This window comes from Nyctibius grandis, chromosome 15 (assembly GCF_013368605.1).
Source record: "Nyctibius grandis isolate bNycGra1 chromosome 15, bNycGra1.pri, whole genome shotgun sequence".
Lineage (NCBI taxonomy): Eukaryota > Metazoa > Chordata > Aves > Nyctibiiformes > Nyctibiidae > Nyctibius > Nyctibius grandis.
In genome coordinates this window covers 10,329,504-10,349,953 of record NC_090672.1, presented here as the reverse complement: position 1 = coordinate 10,349,953, position 20,450 = coordinate 10,329,504, and the positions used below count along the sequence as shown (strand labels likewise).

At 38.1% G+C, this 20,450-nt stretch overlaps 1 protein-coding gene across 4 annotated transcripts in view; it reads left to right on the top strand.

Moving 5' to 3' along the window:
• The window catches only part of PRKCA (protein kinase C alpha), a 144,744-nt gene that overhangs the window by 110,689 nt on the left and 13,605 nt on the right, over nucleotides 1-20,450 (top strand). For 2 of the 4 annotated variants that reach the window (XM_068413026.1, XM_068413024.1), the window contains exons 9-14: nucleotides 10,750-10,773; nucleotides 15,428-15,571; nucleotides 16,333-16,506; nucleotides 17,249-17,340; nucleotides 19,078-19,140; nucleotides 19,668-19,806. In XM_068413026.1, coding sequence (XP_068269127.1) covers nucleotides 10,750-10,773; nucleotides 15,428-15,571; nucleotides 16,333-16,506; nucleotides 17,249-17,340; nucleotides 19,078-19,140; nucleotides 19,668-19,806 — 636 coding nt within the window. The remainder of the gene's footprint in view (nucleotides 1-10,749; nucleotides 10,774-15,427; nucleotides 15,572-16,332; nucleotides 16,507-17,248; nucleotides 17,341-19,077; nucleotides 19,141-19,667; nucleotides 19,807-20,450) is intronic. The other 2 variants (XM_068413027.1, XM_068413025.1) reach the window with 1 other exon arrangement.

The window sequence follows — 20,450 nt, the reverse complement described above, 5'->3', positions numbered from 1 at the left end:
TTTTATATACTTATTTTCATGTTATAGTAGTTTGCTAGTCAAAGAAAAAAGCAGAATATTGAAATAGTGCAACCTTACTCTATTTTTTAATACCTGGTTACGATTTTAGCAGTAATATGTTTTTGCCATTTAGGGCATTGTTCTGTTTTTTTTATTTGGGGAAAAGAAATGTGCAAATTCTAAAACTTCTGTTGTAGGAAGTTATTTCAGTTTTTTCAAGCCCCATTTCCTGTAATTTGCTGCTTAGTAAAGCACTTCTTGATACTTAAATATCACCTTAGAATAATAATAGAATAATACTGGTTTAAAAGTAGGCTGGGTAATTATTCTGTCTGTCCCCTTCTTTCCACATCACCATCGCGGAAAATGTTATTAAAAATAAAGCAGCTGTTATGGTCCATATCAATAATTTTTTTTTAATTAAAAAAGAACAGAGTAGCTATAATCCTGACACGTGGATACATTTACCAGGTATAAGGTATATTAAGGGATGGGAGCAATCTGAGTCACTACAGTCAGCTTTGATAATTGAAGTGATCCAAGCAAGTTGTTAAGAGGGAGTAAGTTACTGCTCATATAATCTTCATTTTAAGGCAGCTGTGGGGAAGATACGTAATGGTCCTCCTGGTACATACTCTTAAGATGTCAGACATTTTCTTTTGTTCTGATTATTTGCTTTACTATAGCTCTCTATATGGGTTTCAGTAGGAAAAAATCATTCCCTTAGTTTCTGAGAGAAAGCTCAGACTACTGTCCCCACCGGGGGGATCCATGCGGGACCATTCTGGTGGACCTTGGGAGGTGCTTCCTTGGGGACGTACACCCACATCTACCACTGTGGCCACTAGCATCGAATTGTGTTTATGTCAGAGACTTCAGCTGAGACATCAGGTGAGAGTGGCTTTTCATGGCTGCTAGTTTTGTACCATTCCATTTAATTAAGTGAACAACAATAAAATCACTCCACAATAAAATGAAGTTATTCTGATAAGTACTTTTATTGCAAAATAATTACCAGTTCATGTTAGGAACAGCAGGTGCCATTTTCATCTATGAGTCGACACTGTGGCCAGATCCATTAAGCCATGTACCACGTACATGGCATTGTACCGAGGGAAAGTGGCCATACTGGTTGGATGCTCTATTTCCAGTCTCCCCTTTCTGGGCTTGATCCTGGTATTAGGTAAACCGTCCAGGAGTAGCTCTTATATATCATTGTCCACTTTCCTGATGGGCTCTTTTTGCTGCCAAGAAGTGATGTGACCCGGCTTTGCAGGGTTTCCCAGCTTTTTCAGCTGCTTTGTGCCACTGGAATGGCTGCTGAAGGCTATGCAGAAGCTAGACCTGGAGTTTCCTTCTGCAGGCTAAGCAGATCGAAACATAAGGAGAGAGGAAACAGAGTTCAGAAGAGGGTAAATATTGTATCTGGAAACTGGAAGTCTACAGTCAGTGGTGACATTTTGGTGACATCTCAGTACTTCTAAACATAACTATTATTATGATCCTAAAGAAAATGTCTTTGAAAATGCCTTACCATTTTAAATATAAGAACAGGGACAATGTGGTGCTTGGCCATCAGGCTTGGTTACAAATACCTACAACCTCTCCAGTGACGCAGGAGCTGTAGATATTTCTACTTCTGATGTGCTACTGAACTCCTCCAGTACGCAGGACAGCGGTTAGTTTGACCAAACTTGTGTGGTGATCCTTGTGCAGACGTGAATTCATGAACAAGTGACCTGTATCAGTCTGTATTTATAGCTGTTGCTAACATTTATTTACACCATCAGGCCCCTCTTTGTGGCAGTACAGCTGGTGTTAAGCGGTATTTGAAAATGTCCGCAGATTTCAAGGCACAATTAAAGCTTTCTGATGAGTTTCAATGTTGTGATAGTCTAAAGCTAAAGAAACCTCTTTCATTTATTTATCATTCCCTTTCTGAACATCAGGACATCATTTCAGTTTGTTTCACTGCAGGTACTGCATTTCTTAGATCTTTAACACTCCCTTTAGTTTTATTTTTTTTTACTAGTTTCTGGCTTCTTTATTAGAAAGGAGAAGCACAATACTTTCTGCATTAATCTGATATTGTTCTGATTATCACAACAGTTTTAGGTCAAAAGGGCATTTTCTTTCTTTCCTTTAATCAATGGCCAGGACATCCTAGAGCAGTTTTAATTCTGAGCTGGAGGCTGGTAAATATGCTGCAGTTGCGTAGCCAGGCCCTTAGCAGAAGTCTCCAGGGACTGTTTCAGTAGCTGCTTAAGAACCCAATGAGTTTTCTATTTAAATATGATATTTTCATTAAAAAAAAAACTGTAGCGGAGCTTGGACTTTGTTAATTTGTGAGTTAAGTTCTTCTGGTCTTTGTACGAAGTCCTGTAAGGGCTGTGAAGGAGACATTTTTTTAAGTCTTTGCAGGATGCTGATGTTACACTGCAGTTACTTTACTCTTTTTTTTTTTTTTTTTTAAATAAATAAAAGATACAATCTTTACCATATCTATATCTAACCAGTATGTGTTCCCATTTTGAAGCAATAACTGTAACTTCAGCCAGTTCAGCAAAGGTGACACGGAAAAGAGAAATAACCTTGCTGACACTTCAAATTGTAAAAGAAAAGATTAAATTTACTTTTCAGGAAACTGACGCTAAGCTGCACTGAAACCACGACCAGCCAAAATATCACTGGCACATCAATCCACACTCGTTATGTATATAGAGATATAAAAAGAAGAGCTGCATTTTTTGGCCGTGGCACTCATTCCTATTTTTAAATTGTGCATATTTAATCATTAGAGCATAGTTTGCAGCATTATAGAGATGCTGTTAGATGTCTCCATCTGTTCTATACTATGCTTTGGCAGGGGGAATTCCCATATGCAGTTAGCTGGAGGTTTCCCATCCACTCACCATATCCAAAACTAGAGAACTTGAAATTTCTTAACCAGCTGACATACCTCTCTGGTCTCTGTTTATATCCGCTTGTGATTTCTGTAAGGCTTTTCTCAGTCTGTGTGCTGTGATTTAAGATGAAGAATGTATGTAGAAAATCATATTGATAACAGGGGTTTCTTTATCCCTTATAACAGTTTAAATTAAATCTCTGGATGTGTTTAAGAAAAGACTGGACATGGCACTTAGTGCCATGATCTACTTGACATGGTGGTGTCAGGGCAATGGTTGGATTCGATGATCCCAGAGGGCTCTTCCAACCTGGTTGATTCTGTGATTCTGTGAAATGTTTGTCTCAAAACAAGGCAAAAAAACCCCAAACTTCTGGGCTGTCACCCCGCTACAGTGCTCCTTAGTTGTTAAGAGCCCAGCCTACACACATCTATACATACATTTAGCTTTCTGCATTGCAGCGGTTTAATGCCGTTAGGAATGTTTCACGCATGAAGCGTACGTATGTGCAAGGTTGAGGCTAACACTGAAGAGCAGTTGCGTGGAGGCCTGTACTCCGTTGTGCGATGCTGTGCTGTGCTCCTCACCGTTAGGGTGATTAACACCACGGTTGCTTTTTCGTGATTTTTCTGTGCATAACAAATGTGTCCATTTCTGTATTCTCGCTGCTGTGTGTTTACTTCTGCTACTAATTGTTGTTGCTTTGCTTTGCCAGCCCTTTACTAACGAAGCAGTGTTTCTCCCTTTCCTGTCTCTTCCAGGACTGTCATGTAAATATCCGCTTCTTCAAGGTAGTTTTCTCCTCGGTGTTCTCCTGCACCTTTCTCTTCACTCAACCCTCTCTACCAGTGTCTGAAGTTTAAGTTCAATTTCATTCTCACCATGTTTTAAGGATGCACTTGTTTTTTACCCAGTTTAAGCTTTTCTAATGGATAAAAAAAAAAAATTGAAGTATGAATCTTCCCTAATTTGTCACAAAGTACTCCCCAGTTTAGAAGTTTACTTACAAGAAAGGGGTCATCGAACCTCAGCAGATGCAGCGTGCCTTTCCTTTTGAAGGAGTTAGTTAAATGAATGCCACCTTCTCATGGAGAATGGAAAATGGTGCATCTTTAATCTGAAAGACACTCATGGAACTTTAAATAACTTCCACAGATCAAATAATGCTCATGTTCACTGTATATTTATATAGATAAATTTACATAACGTAGCATGTGTGTTTTATGATATAATATACTACATATATTGCTATATGTTAGTTGGAGTATACTATATCATAAGAGATATTACCCATATGCACAGATACTCTGATACCTGAAATACCAGTTCACCTGTTTACTTCCCATTTTACTTCTTTCACTGATCACTTCACTGAATTATTGCCATAAAACATACACATCAGCATTGAGAACTTACATGTGTGGACTTCTAATTTGCATGTATCTCTAACAAATTATCTTGCTTTATTAGGGCAAAGGTTACTGGCACAAGTCACACTTTCAGTCTCATACATTGGTTAAGGTACAATTTAAATGTAGAGCTCCTGTGCTGTAAACTGTTCTAAGAATCTATCTCAGGTCATTGAAGCCATTATCATCTTCCAATAGTATTTTTACAATTGAAGTTGACCTAGAGCAGCTTACATGCTGCAGCTTAAAGCTTAAAACACTTAATTTAAAAGTCAGATTTTATTTTTGAGTTGTTTATATTATTAATGTATGATTTTACCGAATGTTTTAATAACTGAACCAGAAAAAGAAAGAATAAGACCATTTGTCATTGCCAAATATTTTCTAATGCAATAACCATTTGTCATGCAATCAGTAACTTATCTTTTCTTAACCTTGGTTCTTTATCTGGTATCTTTATCTCAGAAAAGCTTGTACAGAAGAGGACTACCCTTCCCCAGTCCTTTACACCTCTTCTTATTTGAAAATAAAATCGCATGTTGCTTTCATTGATGAAACTTGTTTAATGCAGGGAAGTTGCAAGTTTTTCTGTTTAAATATATTTTAAACCAGAGCAAAAGCTACCCTGAAAAAATGCATCTGGGATAAATACAAATGTGTAACATGGTGTTGTCACCTCATTGTAAAATCCAGCCCTTGAAGTGCAGTGATATAAACTGGCAAAAGTCCTTGATCAATCTGAGTTTTCATCATAGGAGTGCACCTAAAAAAAGAGCTGAACAGTTTCCTACAGCTGCTGCTTCACAGGCAAAATTCATGCTTAGTCCTTGTGAACTGAAAGCATGAATTCCAGCAAAGAAAGTTGGCACTCTCTTCTGACGTGAAGAGGAAACTCAAGAATTCAATTTTTTCATGCAAAAAAAAAACTTCCTTGCTTATTGTCTGTCTATTCTCTCTAAATTATTACAAATCCCCGTTCTGCTTGTGGCTGACAGTGACTTGGCATCACTAACCTAAGCTCAGAAGCGTCACCGCATGCTGCATTCTGCAAGCTAATCACCACTGACGTTAGCAAGTCTTTGGAAATAATTTTGTAAGTAATCAGTTTATGTGGGGCTGCTGGGGAGGTTGTGTTCCCAAGTTTACAAGATCGGAATTGAAAGGAAACAGCAGGAGCAGATGAAGGAGGAAGGCTGTGTTCCTGAGCATAATGTAACACTTCCAAGCTAGAAACTACTAAAATGTACAAAAATTATTTTATAATATCACAGCAAATTTGAGAACGCTGTGAGCAAGGTCAAACGGCGTAAACACTTGTCTATGAAACTGTCAGATACTGGGAAGAGTCACGCATTTATGCTGCTTTTGTTCTGCCAGCAAAGTGTATAGTTAAGTAGATTATTTTCACAATATCATGCAGAAAACACCTTCATCTTCGTGTGTGTGTGTGTTTGTGTGCATTAAATAATTCCATAGCATGTTAAGACTTGGATACAGAATCCCAAGGTTTTAAGATCAGTCCTAGTCTGCGGCTTTCTGTGGCTGTTGTGTTTGATCCCAGGGATTTGCACTAAGATCAGGTAGAACTGAAGTCTTTAAAGGTTATTTTAGAACAGAATTTTATTATTTGTTGTCCATGTTGTAATGAGTTTTACGCTTAAAAGCAAATTCTCTGCTCTAGGTTTTTTTATTATTGAACAGTAGCAGTAATTTGCATAATTAGAAATGAAGGAGCATATATAAAAGCAATTCTTTTTTTGACACTTAGGGATGTGCTGTTCTAGCATCCTATTTGTTGTTTGGGTTTTTTATTACTGCTATCCAGGATATTTCTGCAAGAATTCTTGCATATTATTCCTAGGCAGCCTCTTTAATTACATTTCATGTAGTTAGACACTGCTCTGTTGCAGGGCATAGCGTGTTTGGCAATAAAGGCAGAAAGCAAAGTAGACTCAGGTGGCTACAGGATTATTAAACAGATTAAACATGTTGACAGTGCCAAATGGGTAACTGGAAACTCTTCCCTCTCTAGATCTCACTGCTCACAGCCAGACATTCGTTGTCCGGGGCAATATCCCCTGAAACTCCTATTCTTAGGGTAGATAGATCCCTTTTCAAATTACTGTCTTTCATATTTATTTGACTTCATTGTCTCCATTTTCTAAGGGATATGGTTACCTTAATCTCATGCCTGGCAAATTTGGGGATTTTTTAGAAGTCCTGTATTCAAGTACTTCATACAGCTTTAACCTCTATACAGCAACACAAAAAAAGTAAAAAAAAAAAAAAAAAAAAAAAAAAAAAGAATGTGATTATAAACCCCCCAAAATAAGCAGCTCTGTTGAGATGCTTTATGGTATATTAAACTGTTCCATTGTCCTTTAGAATTCTCTTATTGCCTTTATCCTAAGTAAACATCCGTTTAACGTAATGTTGAGCTCGAGAAAATTATTTCTCCTCGGAGTTAGAAACCACAAGGGGTCAGTGAAGAACATGGAATAGCTCCCAAAGCGAAAAGCTGTCTAGCAAAAGTCCTGAAAGAAATGAAACCATGCAAATTGTTTGTATGTATAGGTTTAGAAAGATACAAACCCATTAAATTAAACTACTATTTTGATAAAATTCAGTATAACGTTTTTCATACAGTCCTTTATTCAAGATTTTTAACTGGCACAGATGATAACTTTTCTTCTGATCAAAATATTTAATAATTTATAGCTGTAAAAGTGAGTACTGCCTCTGCTCACCTTTACATTCCTCAGTTTGTCTTCGGGTGCCTCAGGACTTGTGTAATTACCTGCCTTTCTGCCTCCGTCGTGCCCAGCTTTATATTCTAGGTGAGAGAAATGGACCTCCATGGAAATCTCTGAGTCACTAAGTAAAATTCTCTCATGAATTTTTGAATCCGCAAGGTGTTAGAAGGGGCATGAGTTCCAAACACACAGCTCGTGCTAGGATTAGACAAAGTCTCAGTTTTACTAATTATCCAGAATGCTTTGTGGGACACACTGCCTTCTCTTCTGTTATTTGTAACCCAAATTAATTAATGGACACTGATATCATTGTTTCGACGTGATGAGCAAAGCAGCACAGCGTGTGGGTGGGCTTCAGGAGTGGGTTTCCTGTGTTCTTGGACATACTTTCTGCAAAAAGGCATTTTTCATCCTTTTCACATATGGCACACACTTTTTTTCAGGCAAATCCTTTAAATAAATTTACTATTACTAAGCAAAAGGGTAAATATGACACAAGTTTAAGGGGAGGAGGAGAGGAAATGGGGGGAGAAGTAAACTAAACATAAAATAGTCCATATTTAACTCCCAAGTAGAGTTTTATCACGCTCCCTGTTTATATTTTTATGAAGCATCCTGTTTGCCTTCATGCCTTTTATCTAGCAATGGGAATTATTTTCTAGCTATTTTTTCAATAACTATTTTCTAGCTATTGAAGTAAAAATGCATTTTACTTCATTTTTATATATTGCATTTTTTACTAATTACATCGTAGTTCACCATAGTGACATCGCCATCAAATACGAGTGCAGCTTTCTGCCTATTTGCATTATTTTCAGTGTTCTCCTTGCTACAAAGAAGTTTTGCTAGAATGCAATTTCACCAAGGAATATGTAGCTGAAAAACGATCTGTGTAAACTCCGTGAATCCCGGACGATGCCCGTGGTACAATGCATCTCCCTGGTCTGGGTGTGTCTTGCTGTATCACAGTGTCTCGTGTAGGCGTCTTCAGTGGGCTGCAGCCTAATCCAAGCGTGCTCCTTTCTATATGCATAAATATGTGCATATACCTTCATTAGTGAAACACATTTCTGTAGTTTAGTTATTTGTTCTTGAAAGGAAGGAATAAGAACCAGTGAGAGTGCGCAGTAAGGTGGGAAAAAGCCATATGTTGCTGCCTTCTTCATGAGCACTTGTTAAGCCAAGGAAAGAAGCACAAGAGCCAGAGACTGTGTCCTCTGTTCTGTTTCACAGGAAATTTAATGCAAAAGCAGCTCTCCAGATTGCTCAGCACATGTTTTGTAGGGAAACAGGTAAAATGGCCAAGGAAGTTCCTTCCCTCCGTTGACTTGCAACAGGAAGAACCTGAGCTCAGGCTGAACCAAGAGTAACGCTGGTGTCAGAGCTGCTGGGCTGCTAAATCATCCAGGGCTTAGGCTCTGACTTTCTCTTTGCTGTGCTGTTTCCATGACTACAAAACTCTCCGCTAATGAGTTATAAGCTTACATTAGGTTACGGTATTAAGCATAAAACTAGTCTGGCGAAGTATTAGGTCTTGCTGGGGCTTAGAAATGGACTCTTCTCATTTCAAATTCTCAGCATCATGATAGTCAAGTTGTATAAACTAGGAAATTTATAGTCCTTCATAGCATCTATAATTACATGGAATTGGAAATGCAATAATATAAGAAACAAACTGCCACAATGATGGAGAATATTTCAGTGAATGGTAGGTTTTTTCCTCCAGATTTTGACCTGAAATTTATTGGATTTATTTACTTTATTAAAGGCTTGCTAATGGCTCAACCTGTTGATCAAATTCCCCACTGAGCTTTAATGACTGGAAACCTGAGTAGGGCTTTTTGTCCTTCCTTGAGATGTGGATAAGTTATTTCAGTTTCTCCTTTTTACGTCCTTAGTATGAGTGTTGCCAGTTCTGTCACTGACATCTTCTGTGGTTTGTCTGAGATCTGAGCTGCTCTGATGCTTCTTGCATAGAGTCCAGGTAGCGACAGACATAACTGAGCATTAATTTCACACTTGCAGCCAAAGCCTCCTGGGCTGTAATAGTGAAACTGGAACGTTATTATTCAGACTGTGATTATTCAACATATTATTCAGAAAGTTATCATCCAGCCTTTCCTCACTTCTCACCACCTATTTTGCCATTTTTTTAAGTGACGCAGAGTGTTACCTGCAGCTCTGCTATGGCTTTGGGTTAATTAAGAATTAGGAACAGAAACACTGGGAACAAGGCAAGGTAGCGTGAGATGGCTTGTTCCATCATCACCCAGTGATATTTGAAGAGCATGTTGGGGTCTAGCAAAGAACTGGTGAGAACTCGTTGCAGTGTGAGAAGCAGGGATTTTTTTTTAGTTAGAATTTTGCAGAGGGATTGAATCCTGGCAAGAGGACATTCCTGCTCCCTGGATCTCAAGGAAGTCTTGGGACTTGAGATAAAGCCTGCTCAGTCAGTCCTTAGACTGCTGACCCTCATGCTAACAAAATAGTGATTTTTTGCAATGGAGACCGAAGCCAGCGCTGCGCTCTGTTGTTCCATCATTCATTTGCTATTTACGGCTCAATACAACTGCATGGGCAAAGCAGTGGGTGGTAGGTGGAATCCGCTGTAGAGCAGGGGAGAGGATGCTGGTGTGTGATGCGAAGCAGAGCTGCGAGTCTCCAGGAGGCTCGGCTGGTGGGAGCAAAGCTCTCGGTTTCTTTTCCCGGTAGGTGTCAGTGGAGGCAATAAGTGACAGATGAAACATGGCGATCAGCGTGCTGTTTCCAAGCAGAAGTTGTGTGTGCTCTATGTGTATATACCTCCGCACATGTGATGGGAATTCAGCGTTGTTGTTAAATAGTTTTTCATTTATCACTTTCTCCTCTTGAAAATGTGTTACCGATAGATCTCCCCGCTGTGGACTTGCTAAGAGCAAGTTGCCTTGACAACCGAGAAATACATCCTCTAGTGAACTGCACGTCGCGAGGCCTTTTGTTGAATATTTTTTCATGGGAAATGATGTGGGTCTTTCCCTTCTGAAGCTGTGCTTGGAGGGTGGTGGGGTGGAGCTGCGAGTTTGGGCAGGTTTGGGACCCAGTGTTCGTTTTTCATATGGGAACAAAGCCAGTCTTACTGAGCTGAACGTTGCAAACAGCAGCAGAAGAGAATTAATGAAGGTGAGCGATAAAAGATATTAAAGCACTAACATTATACATAGCTCATTGCCCTAAAGAGACTGAGGGTAGGAATGTGCATTGTGTACACTTCTTTTTCATTCTTCACAAATTTTATTTATTTAATGGCTAATGGGAAATATGATGGATTCGATCTTTTTGCTCTGTAATTCTTAAGTTTCTGAGCTATAGATAATAACCAGAGGCAGAAGAGCCAACGATTAGAATTATTGTTTTTTCCTATTAGATTGTCTTCACAGTCGAAAGTTTGAAAGAAAGTCTTGAAAAGACTCAACAAGAACATTTGCTGCAATTGAAAATTTTGTGCAATAATGGATTACTATTCCCTAAATCACTTCTTTTTCTTCTTTGCATCACACTTCTCATTAGGTTTTGGAGAATACTTTTTTTTTTCACATCTATTAAAAGAACAATTGTTACACTTAGAAACACACTGTAACTTCTGTAACGCTCTGAAGTGCATTTGGGCTGAATATATAAAGTATGTCTCACCTGTGGTTTCAGGGTAAAAGAACTGGCCGAGATAAGGTGCGTCCAAACCAGAGGAAGTAAGATGATGTGCATGTCTTGTTTTCTTTTAAGATTAACTCTTCTGCTACCAGTGCAGACTAATTTATCTTTAACACACTGTTTTCCTGGTTTGTTTGCTGCAAGCTGGCTTCGTTGTAACAATATTGTGTTTTTATCAAAGATATTAAGCCAAGTGGTCTGAATCTAAATTGAAAATTAATCCAGTGCCTGGAATGCCATCTTCAACTTCAGCAAGATTTAATATCCATAAAAAATAAAGATGGATTCAGCTGGGATTCTGTTATTTTCAACTTTAGTCACGCTAGGAAGAGGCAAAATATCATTGCTCTTTTCCAATAAACTTCTATGAATCATTTGAATTTATGACCCTTCGGAAGTTGCAAAACTGTTTTTGCTCCAGGAATCTGGAAGAGTGTGTTGCTTGCATGGCATTTTCTCTCTGCAATATTCAAGGCGTAGCAGATAGAAAACTCAAGGTAGAGCTCAGTGAGAGCATGTTAAAACGTTTCTTGTTCTTGACCTTATGAGAATACACTAACACATGCTGTAGCTGGCTGTGGATACACAGAAATTAAAATACCCATTTTTGTGCTCTTCCTCTACAGCTGCTAAAAGATGATTTGTAACTATTACCAGTCATTGGAACCCTACATTAGACTAATCTGAATAAAAGTAGTTCTGCATTGTAAAAGATTTTGTGAACAATTTTAAGCTAGCTAAGGCATTCCTGCTATTGTAAAAAAAAAAACAACTCTAATGTATAAAATCAAGAAAATGGTTTGAACTGTGACATTTGTAATGCTGTAAGGATGAGTAGGTCCCAAAATAATACAGAACATTTTAAGTAAATCTATTAGAATGGCTTTTTATGAAATATGCTTTCCTCTACGACAGCAGCCAGTAGGCTGTGATCCTGGTGAGCTCTGCCTCCTTTCAGATGTACCTCTCTGTCTGGTCCACGTGTTTTCCATATTGTTCTCTTTTTCTAGCCATATCCAACCATAAGCAAACCTACTCCTCTTCAAGAAATTGAGTTTGTTTAGATAAATACCTGAGAAAATACATTTCTTGGCCTGTTGCTAAGGCCAGAGTTTGAAGAGAAAATGATGGGTCTGTGTAAGATGCAGAAAGATCTGGACACCATTTAACAGTGTCAGTTTTAGGGAACAAGACATCTGTCTGTAGTATCACATCTGGGTGCCTTGGTCTGTGTATGTCCTCCTCTCCTTGACTGTATTTTAACAGTATTTTTAGTTTGTTGTTCCTTATCTGAGATATCTGGAATATATAAATTGCTCTTTATGTGAAAAAGCAATGTCCTACGTGTTGAGGTATTCAAAAAGCTGAGGAAAAGTGCTTTTCTAGCAAAATATCTGTGCAGCAATTTATTTCCTATGTGGAAATTAAAATAAGAAGAAATTAACATTGCTGTGTGTGAAAAGATTCTGCGAGTCATTGCATTGTATATAACATCATTCAAGAACTCCAATGGGCACAGCCAACTAAATATTCAACCAGAGGGTAAGATGAAGGCCCACTCAGATGCCAGAAACCCAGCAGAAACGGCCACAGCATATGGGTGGATGAGGTCTTCTCCACATGAACACTTGAACCCAGCACGTTTTGTATGTGTTTTCTCTAAATCTTGTAAGCAAATGCTTGTTTCCCTGTGTCTTCACCCATTGCTTGCAACAAGGCACAACATTTCTTCACTTTGTAGATTTTCTGTAGTTTAATGTAAAGCAATTTTGATACTTGAAGACATTTTCCTAATCCTTTAGTCATAACCAGAAATCATTAGTGGAGTTTCTGAAATACTTTTGTCTTGCCCCATATTCTGGGTTAAGTTCTGTAATAAAAGGGCAAGGTTAAAGGCTTTCCTTAAATCCTCAATATCAATTATTAGTGATGAGTTGTAACATTTCTGCTGAGTGCAGATACTTCCATGAAGCTTATAAGAGATGTTTTGTTTTCGATATGTACTTCAGGATTAATTGAATAACGTGGAATATACACAGCAGCCAGTTCTCAAAGACAGGTCCTAAGTACAGATCTTTCAGGATTTATTTCGTAAAGATGTCTTACTGTCCCGTCAAAAATTTGGTGGCACAGGGAGCATCTGTAATGGCTTGACCATGTTTATGTAATTATATTTCCATGCCCATAGCCAAATTTGTTCTGGTAGCTCTGGATATTTTTTTAAATAGTACTAAGAAGACAAAATGATGTGCCTGAGGCTAAGTCATAATTGAAACATTTTGCAGTAGTATTTTGGGAAGCTTTTAATGGATCATCTGTGAAATGTTTTGCTTTGGATTATTATTGTTTCCTTTTTTTTTTTTCCCTCTCAGTTTATGTTTGCCAGCATTGAAATTCCCACTATATTTTCACTAGGACCTTAAGTTAAAAAGCAGCAAAAGGAATTCATATGCTAAATGTGAAAAGCTTTTTTCAGCATGCTCGTGAACAAATGGTCAGTGGCCTAGCTGAAGGGAAATATGGACCTTTGATAAGGTTATGATAATTTAATAAGGTCATTAGGCCGTTCCACTTTGGGTCCAAGTGCTTTCATTGAGTCAGCCTGGTCGTTCTCCAGCATTTCGTGGACACCATGTTCCTACTTTTTTTATGTACGATTTGCAACAGGGTTCTCGCTTTACACGTGCCCATGTCTGGGCTAGTGCACCAAGATAGCTCAGCACGGGTGATGAGATAACCAGGACTGTCGGCTTCCCGACAGCGTGGACCACTCACAGCTGAGGTACAGTCCGATGAGCTCCTGCCTGCCTTAGCCATCTACCTGGAGCAGGTGGTCCAGAAGCCCACCTGACTGAACAGGAGGCACACGATGTTCTCCTTAAAAACCTACCATATGAAAAAAAGAAATTATCAAATTGAAAGCGACATTGAAATAAAAAAAAAGGATAAAAATGGAAGTAGAGGAGCATGTCTCTAGCTCATTGAAAGTAAGAGTCTTCTTGTGAGGGTGCAGAGGCCTTGGCTTGGTTCTCTAATGTTATTTTAAGATGCCACCTTCAGATCCTGACAACTTCATCTCACACGCATTTGATCCGAGCATGCGCGGTGCTTCCAGCTCCGGGAGCCAGAGGGCCCAGGAGCCTGCTGATGGCTCTGCCTCGATTGCTTTTAGAACAAGTGCTGTTCACCCCCTTAACCCCCGGACTGCAGCACTGCACAGAGCACTCCCAGCCTGACCCGCAGGTTTGTACCCAAAGAAACAAAGTGCCTTGGAACAAAATTTCAGTTTCAAATTATATATTTTTCAAACAGGCTGCCAACAGCCTACCCAGTGGGTTTAAAATATAAGAAAGAAAACACGTGTTTTCCATTCAGTGCCTGATTTGGATCTCCCTTACTCGGTGAAAAGGTGGATATTGAGGGCTGAAGTCTGTGAATTGAGTCGTCCTTTTCAGTCTTATGGTTTTAAACTTGTCTGGGGAGGGCAAAGTTTGTATCTTCCAATTTCCAGTGAGGCTGCCAAAGGTATAAGCCAGGCCAGGCTTTTAAGCTGATTTATTGGGTGACTTTGAATAAACTTTAATTTCTATAATTTTCTTTGTCTCTAAGACAGTGATAATATACAAATACTGTCCTTTTGCAGTGCAGTGAGAAAAGTAGTTATCCTTAAATGTCAACCATGTGTCAATGGCACAAAGTAAATTAACCGTATTAGAGGTTATTTACCAGACCAGCACACTAGATAGATGGGGTGAAAGCACTTATATCCCAAAGTATTATTAAACTGTCTTGGCTTTGCTTCTGCTGGTATATGGGATTATTTTGAGAAAAAGAGGGATATTATGTTGTAGCCTGCATTATCTTTTGGTGAGTCTTACTTTTTTCTCTTCTATTAACTTTGAGATTTGAAATGCAGCTTACTTGAGCAATTACAGTGTCTCATATGAAATACTGAGACTGTTGCAACCCTCTGCAAACCAGACTGTCTTGCCAAGGCAGAGCCTTTGTATGTAATATTTCCCTTCCTCCTTTTTCCAGATCAACACTTGATTGAAAATCAAAGTTGATTGTATTGCTAGTTTGAAAGCAGCCATGATCATCTGCATTAATTCTCATGTGTTGTGGAGGTTTTTTTAATGTAGGCTATTTTTCTTAATGCATGTCAAAGATTTCCTAACTCTTGCTATGCAGTGACTTTAAGAATTACATTTTAAAAGAAAATGTGTTGAAGAGACTGTTTATATCCTAAAATACCCTCTGTAGATTATGGCATGATATTTTTGAAAAGCATTTGTTGTATTTCAAAACAAAAACACCAGATAAGCCTGCTTTTAGCATGAAAAGAAGTGATTTTTTTTCTTTGGCTTTGGCTTTTGCTTTGGTTTTGCTCTTCTAACCAGATAAGTATCTCTGCTTTTATCTGGTTATACACAAACACAGTTTTCCACTTTAATTCCCTCGATAATATCAAAAGTATTGTTGGAATGAGTCTTCAAAGTTGTGTCTGTGCAAATTTTGTTATGCAGCCTTTCTCCTGGAATGCCACCTCAGATATGCCACCTGGGAATGGCACCAGTTCTAACCTTCACCCGGTGATCCATTCTGCCAAGAAAGTGGGCTGCTCTTCTTACTGTCCTGTTTTTCTGTGTGTATGTGTGTGTATGTTCTTCAGAAAGCCAAACTTGGGCCAGCTGGTAACAAAGTCATTACTCCAACAGAAGACAAGAGCTCAAGCGTGCCATCCAACAATCTGGACAGGGTGAAGCTGACAGATTTCAACTTCCTCATGGTTCTTGGAAAGGGGAGCTTCGGCAAGGTAGGAATTCCAGATAACTATTTCACTCGCATTCTTTGTTCCTTCTTTTTTCTTGAGGAAGAATGAATGAATAATTCTCTAAGAAGCAAAACCCAGAGTCAAAAGAATGTGCATTTTTGAGGGAGGATTTCTTAATGTGGAATAGGGTGATTCCCTAAGGACTAGCAGGCTTCAGTCATGATTGGCAGTTTTCTTGAAAAAATAAAAATAAAAAAACCCCTCAGGCTGTTGGGCAGGATGTAAGAAACAGTTGCTGACTTTTAGATCCTCACTTCTTGGCAGTTTCAAGGAAATTAAGTCTACTTTTCTGGCTTTACTACCTAGGTCACTCTGCCAGTTCTGGAAGTCACCAACATTGGTAAGGCTGAGTACTGGGAAAAAACAAGAATAGTGTATATATATATATTCAAAATCTGTTAGTTGAAAGAAAGGACTGCTATTTTTCTGTCTGTTTGAACAACCACTTATGTGATAAAGTGCCCTTTACTGAAGAAGTCCCCTGGGACTTAACATTTTATCAGCCCTTTGGCAACATGCCTGTGATTAACCAGAGGGTTTTGGCACAGGCTCTGTCTGAAATGACTGGTACAGCTCATTGCAGTGGGTGAGTAATGGTGGTATTTTTGGAGTTTTGATCAAGTTAGTCTATACCAATGAAAGGAAAAGCTGGATTGCTCTCTGTACAAATCTTCGGACATATGAGTCACCTTCCCTCCTTGGCAGGTAGGAAGATTTTCACCCTGTGGTTTCTCTTTCTGCAGGTGATGCTGGCAGACAGAAAGGGGACAGAGGAGCTCTATGCAATCAAAATACTGAAAAAAGATGTGGTGATTCAGGATGATGATGTTGAATGTACGATGGTTGAAAAAAGAGTCCTGGCACTGCAGGATAAACCACCGTTCCTGACACAGCTTCACTCTTGTTTCCAAACAGTTGTACGTGAGCTCTGTCTTTCTTGCTACCCTGATGTTTTCCATACTATATGATCATGGAATTTATCAGCTCAATAACATTTATTATTATCCAAACTATTTATCATCGCTTCTGCACATAGGAAATTGTGAATTAAGAGATACCCCATGTAATTACCCCTTGTATTTTAAACATACAACCTAGGTTTAAAGATTTTTCTTCACGCAGTAATTCAAGCAGATGTTTGTAGAGTGTAAACGACGTATTCTTACAGAAGTCACTTGGGAGAGCTCAGAAAACTTGGGGACAGACCTACTATTTTAAGTCTTATTGTCTGAAGGTCACTGGGTGGGAAAATACTACTTAAGAGCACTCAAATATGTTATGGGCGTGTTTGATTTGAGATACCTGGATATGGCCTTTAAAAGTCCTCACTGTGCAAGAAAGATCTCCCTCCAAAATACCTTATTGTCACCTTCTTCTAGCTGAAATATGTGCCTACTAGAAATTAATTTAGTGTCACCTGTAAAAGTTCCAGATACTTTTGTAAACCCTGTAATTACTTTTCTTGCCTCTTCTTAATAATGAAAAAAATATATTTTTCAATACCTCCCATCTTCCAAAGGAAAACTTATTGGAAGGATTAGAAATGGCCTCAAAGCAATAATTTTCAACCATCTTTTTTTTTTTACATTTATTTTTAGAGAGAGAGATTTTTCAGACAGAACTCATGTATTTATGTGCATCTTTATTACTTTATCCTAGGACCGTCTGTATTTTGTTATGGAGTATGTGAATGGTGGCGATCTCATGTATCACATTCAGCAAGTAGGAAAATTTAAGGAGCCACAAGCAGTGTGAGTGTTCATGTTTATATATTCAAATCAGATCATCATCTTAATTTTGCACTGTAAGAGGACTAGGTTTCTTCTTCTTCCCAGGTTCAGTAGGAAGTCTAGGCTGGCCTTTTTTGATTGTGTTTTTTAGGCCCAAAAGCTGAAGTTTATGTTAAAAATGTTATTTGCACACATAGACCAAAGGTAGCTGTGCCTTTTTTATTCAAAAATACAGCACAAACAAAGGGGTGAAATACCTGCTTTAAAAGTGACAAGAATTTAAACAAGGCAACAGGAAATTAAAGATGTTATTTGGTATTCTGGTGTTGCTTTTAAAAGCAAATATAAAAAAAAAAAAAGTGAATAGAACATTTCAGTCTGAATTAGTGTTATAGGAAAAGGCAATAAAAATAGACTCAGCATTGCAATATAAATTGTAGTTTATACAAGATAAATTCAATGTATAGCTTATAAGAATTTCTGTGATCCTACTTTTTTATAGAGGAGTTTCTGAGGAGTTAATATATATATTTGTGAGGAGTTAATAAATGATTAGAAGTTGTTTATATACATGATGCTTAGGGACATGGTTTATCAGTGGACTTGGCAATATTAGGTTAACGGCTGGATTTGATGATCTTAAAGGTCTCTTCTAAGCAAAACGATTCTATGATCCCTTTTAGGTAGTGGTACCTCTGGCATACCAGTGAGCAACTGAGAATGACCTGCAGCATGGTCAAATGTGAATAGATCCATCAGTACCACCTTAGTCATGCTTATAACATCTCATCATCATTTATTAGTGTGTCATAAATCATTTACCAATGAATCTTTAAAATCAAGTGTGACCAACAAGAATTCAGCTAAAATAATTTCTCATTTCAATTTAAATAATCAGGGCTTGTTTAAGTGAGAAGCCTTCTAAATATAAGTATTTGAGATATAGAACAAAATTTCAACAACTTGCTGAATAAAACCTGGATGGTGTCAGATCATACTGACTCCCAGCTAATGTTACTTGCCAACACCCATTGCAAACTGTGGTGCTTTATGACAGCTTATGCCTGTGGAGCCTCTTCCAGCACATGCGTTCACAACCACCTCTGATCAAGTGTTTCAGAGCTACGCGTTCCTTTCCCTTATGCTAGCCTACAAATTAATCTAATCTTTAAATAATCCTCTTGTATATAATTTGCACAGTTCCACAGCAACTGGCTTCAAACATCCATCAATATTATATATCCTTTAACTACATTCAGCAATTATATTTTATATGGTAATCATTTCCATTAGCTTTATGTAATTAATCCATTATCAGCCTGTATAAAGGAGTACTATTTCTGCAAATTATTTCATGCCGTGTGAATTGCAATGTAAATTGAGCCGCATCCTGAATTCAGCATCGATATGTGATTAGAGATAATGACCTTTGCAGACAGATCAGCGCAGTAAAATGCTGTGCTCCAGCTGCACCATTTTTTTGTGGTCTAGGGAGACTTATTATTTTTTTTTAATTCTGCATTATTTTATCATCAAATACTCTAAATGTATCTGTTAAAGTCAAATTGAAGTAAGGTCTCTATTATGTCATCTGCCTGTAATATGTATTTTTATACTTTAATATATATAGAAACACTATATATTATATGCTTTATATGCTATTATACTATCATTCTTTACCGTAATGCATTTCCAAAATATTTTGTCAGAAGGAAATCATGAGGCAATAAGAAATCTGTTGGGTTTTTTTTCATACAGGTTCTATGCAGCTGAGATCTCAGTTGGGTTATTCTTTCTCCATAACAGAGGGATTATTTATAGGTGAGTATAATCTGACATAAGTAATTTCTTAAGTATTTGTAAAACCCCAACAGCATCAGATTCTTTAGTGTTTCGGTGCATTTGTAAACCATTTTATCAAAAGCAATCAGTAGTGCTGTGTTTGTTGCATTGGTGCTGGTGCACAGTAGACCAAAGCCCCTACTTTACCTGAGCTTTTCTGACATCTGTGCTCTGCCCAACTCAACTTGAAAATGTAAATCATGATCTTGTGCCTTCCTGTATGATGTTTCATTGTTTTACGCATTCAGAAGTCTCAGCGTGAGTGTGCTCGTGGTCATATACATCTCTCTCTTCATTAATTGTCCAGTTTCAGGGCTTATGGTCATTCTTATGTATCTGCAGTGAGTTGCCCAGCTCTGTCCGGACCGTAGACTGCCGTGCATGTGCACCCCTGTCCCCTCTGTCCCCCAAATAGCTACACATATTCCTCACCCACACTCAGAAGTAGATAAGTTGGCCCTAGTTGATCCTAAACATTAACATTAAATTACTGTGATTCTTCATAGAGATCTGAAATTAGATAATGTGATGTTGGATTCAGAAGGACACATTAAAATTGCTGATTTTGGAATGTGCAAAGAACATATGTTAGATGGAGTAACAACCAGGACCTTCTGTGGCACTCCAGACTACATTGCACCAGAGGTAAATATTTACCATTTCAAGAACCTTTTAGTCTCTGAAATGAAAATTGTCACTACACACATCTCACACCACCAAGATTTGATAGCTGTAACTCTGGATACTCTGTGGATGGTACTTCTGCAGGAATATTGAATAACTTTGTGAATTCATACAATATTATCAATAAGAGTTCACTATTTTAAAAAATACCTATTTGATTGAAAACCTAACTTTTTATGAGATCAGTGCTTCAGATTTTCTTCATACTAGCAAAAGACTAAAAAAGCTGGATCATCACCTTGTGATTTTAAATTTGTTGCCTGGAAATATTATTACACTAAACTTTATGCTTCAATTTGTGAAGTCATAGAGAGTTCATGGGCATTGCTGAGGTTGTTGTTGAGGTCAGCAAACATTTTATTGGGAGCAAACATAGCTTCTTTAATGCATTTCTCCATAAGGTCGCACAGCTGACAAAACTACATGTATTTATAGGTTTGTTTGGCATTTTCAGGAAATCATAAGCCACTCATTGATTTTTGGGAAGGAACTCATGAGGTCTTGAAAAACTACTTTAGTCTCTTCCAGGCCATGTCTTACAAATGGTGCAGTCATGAGTTACTGCCGTTGATCTCAGGAAAGCTCCAGTCATTGAAAGGCTGAAC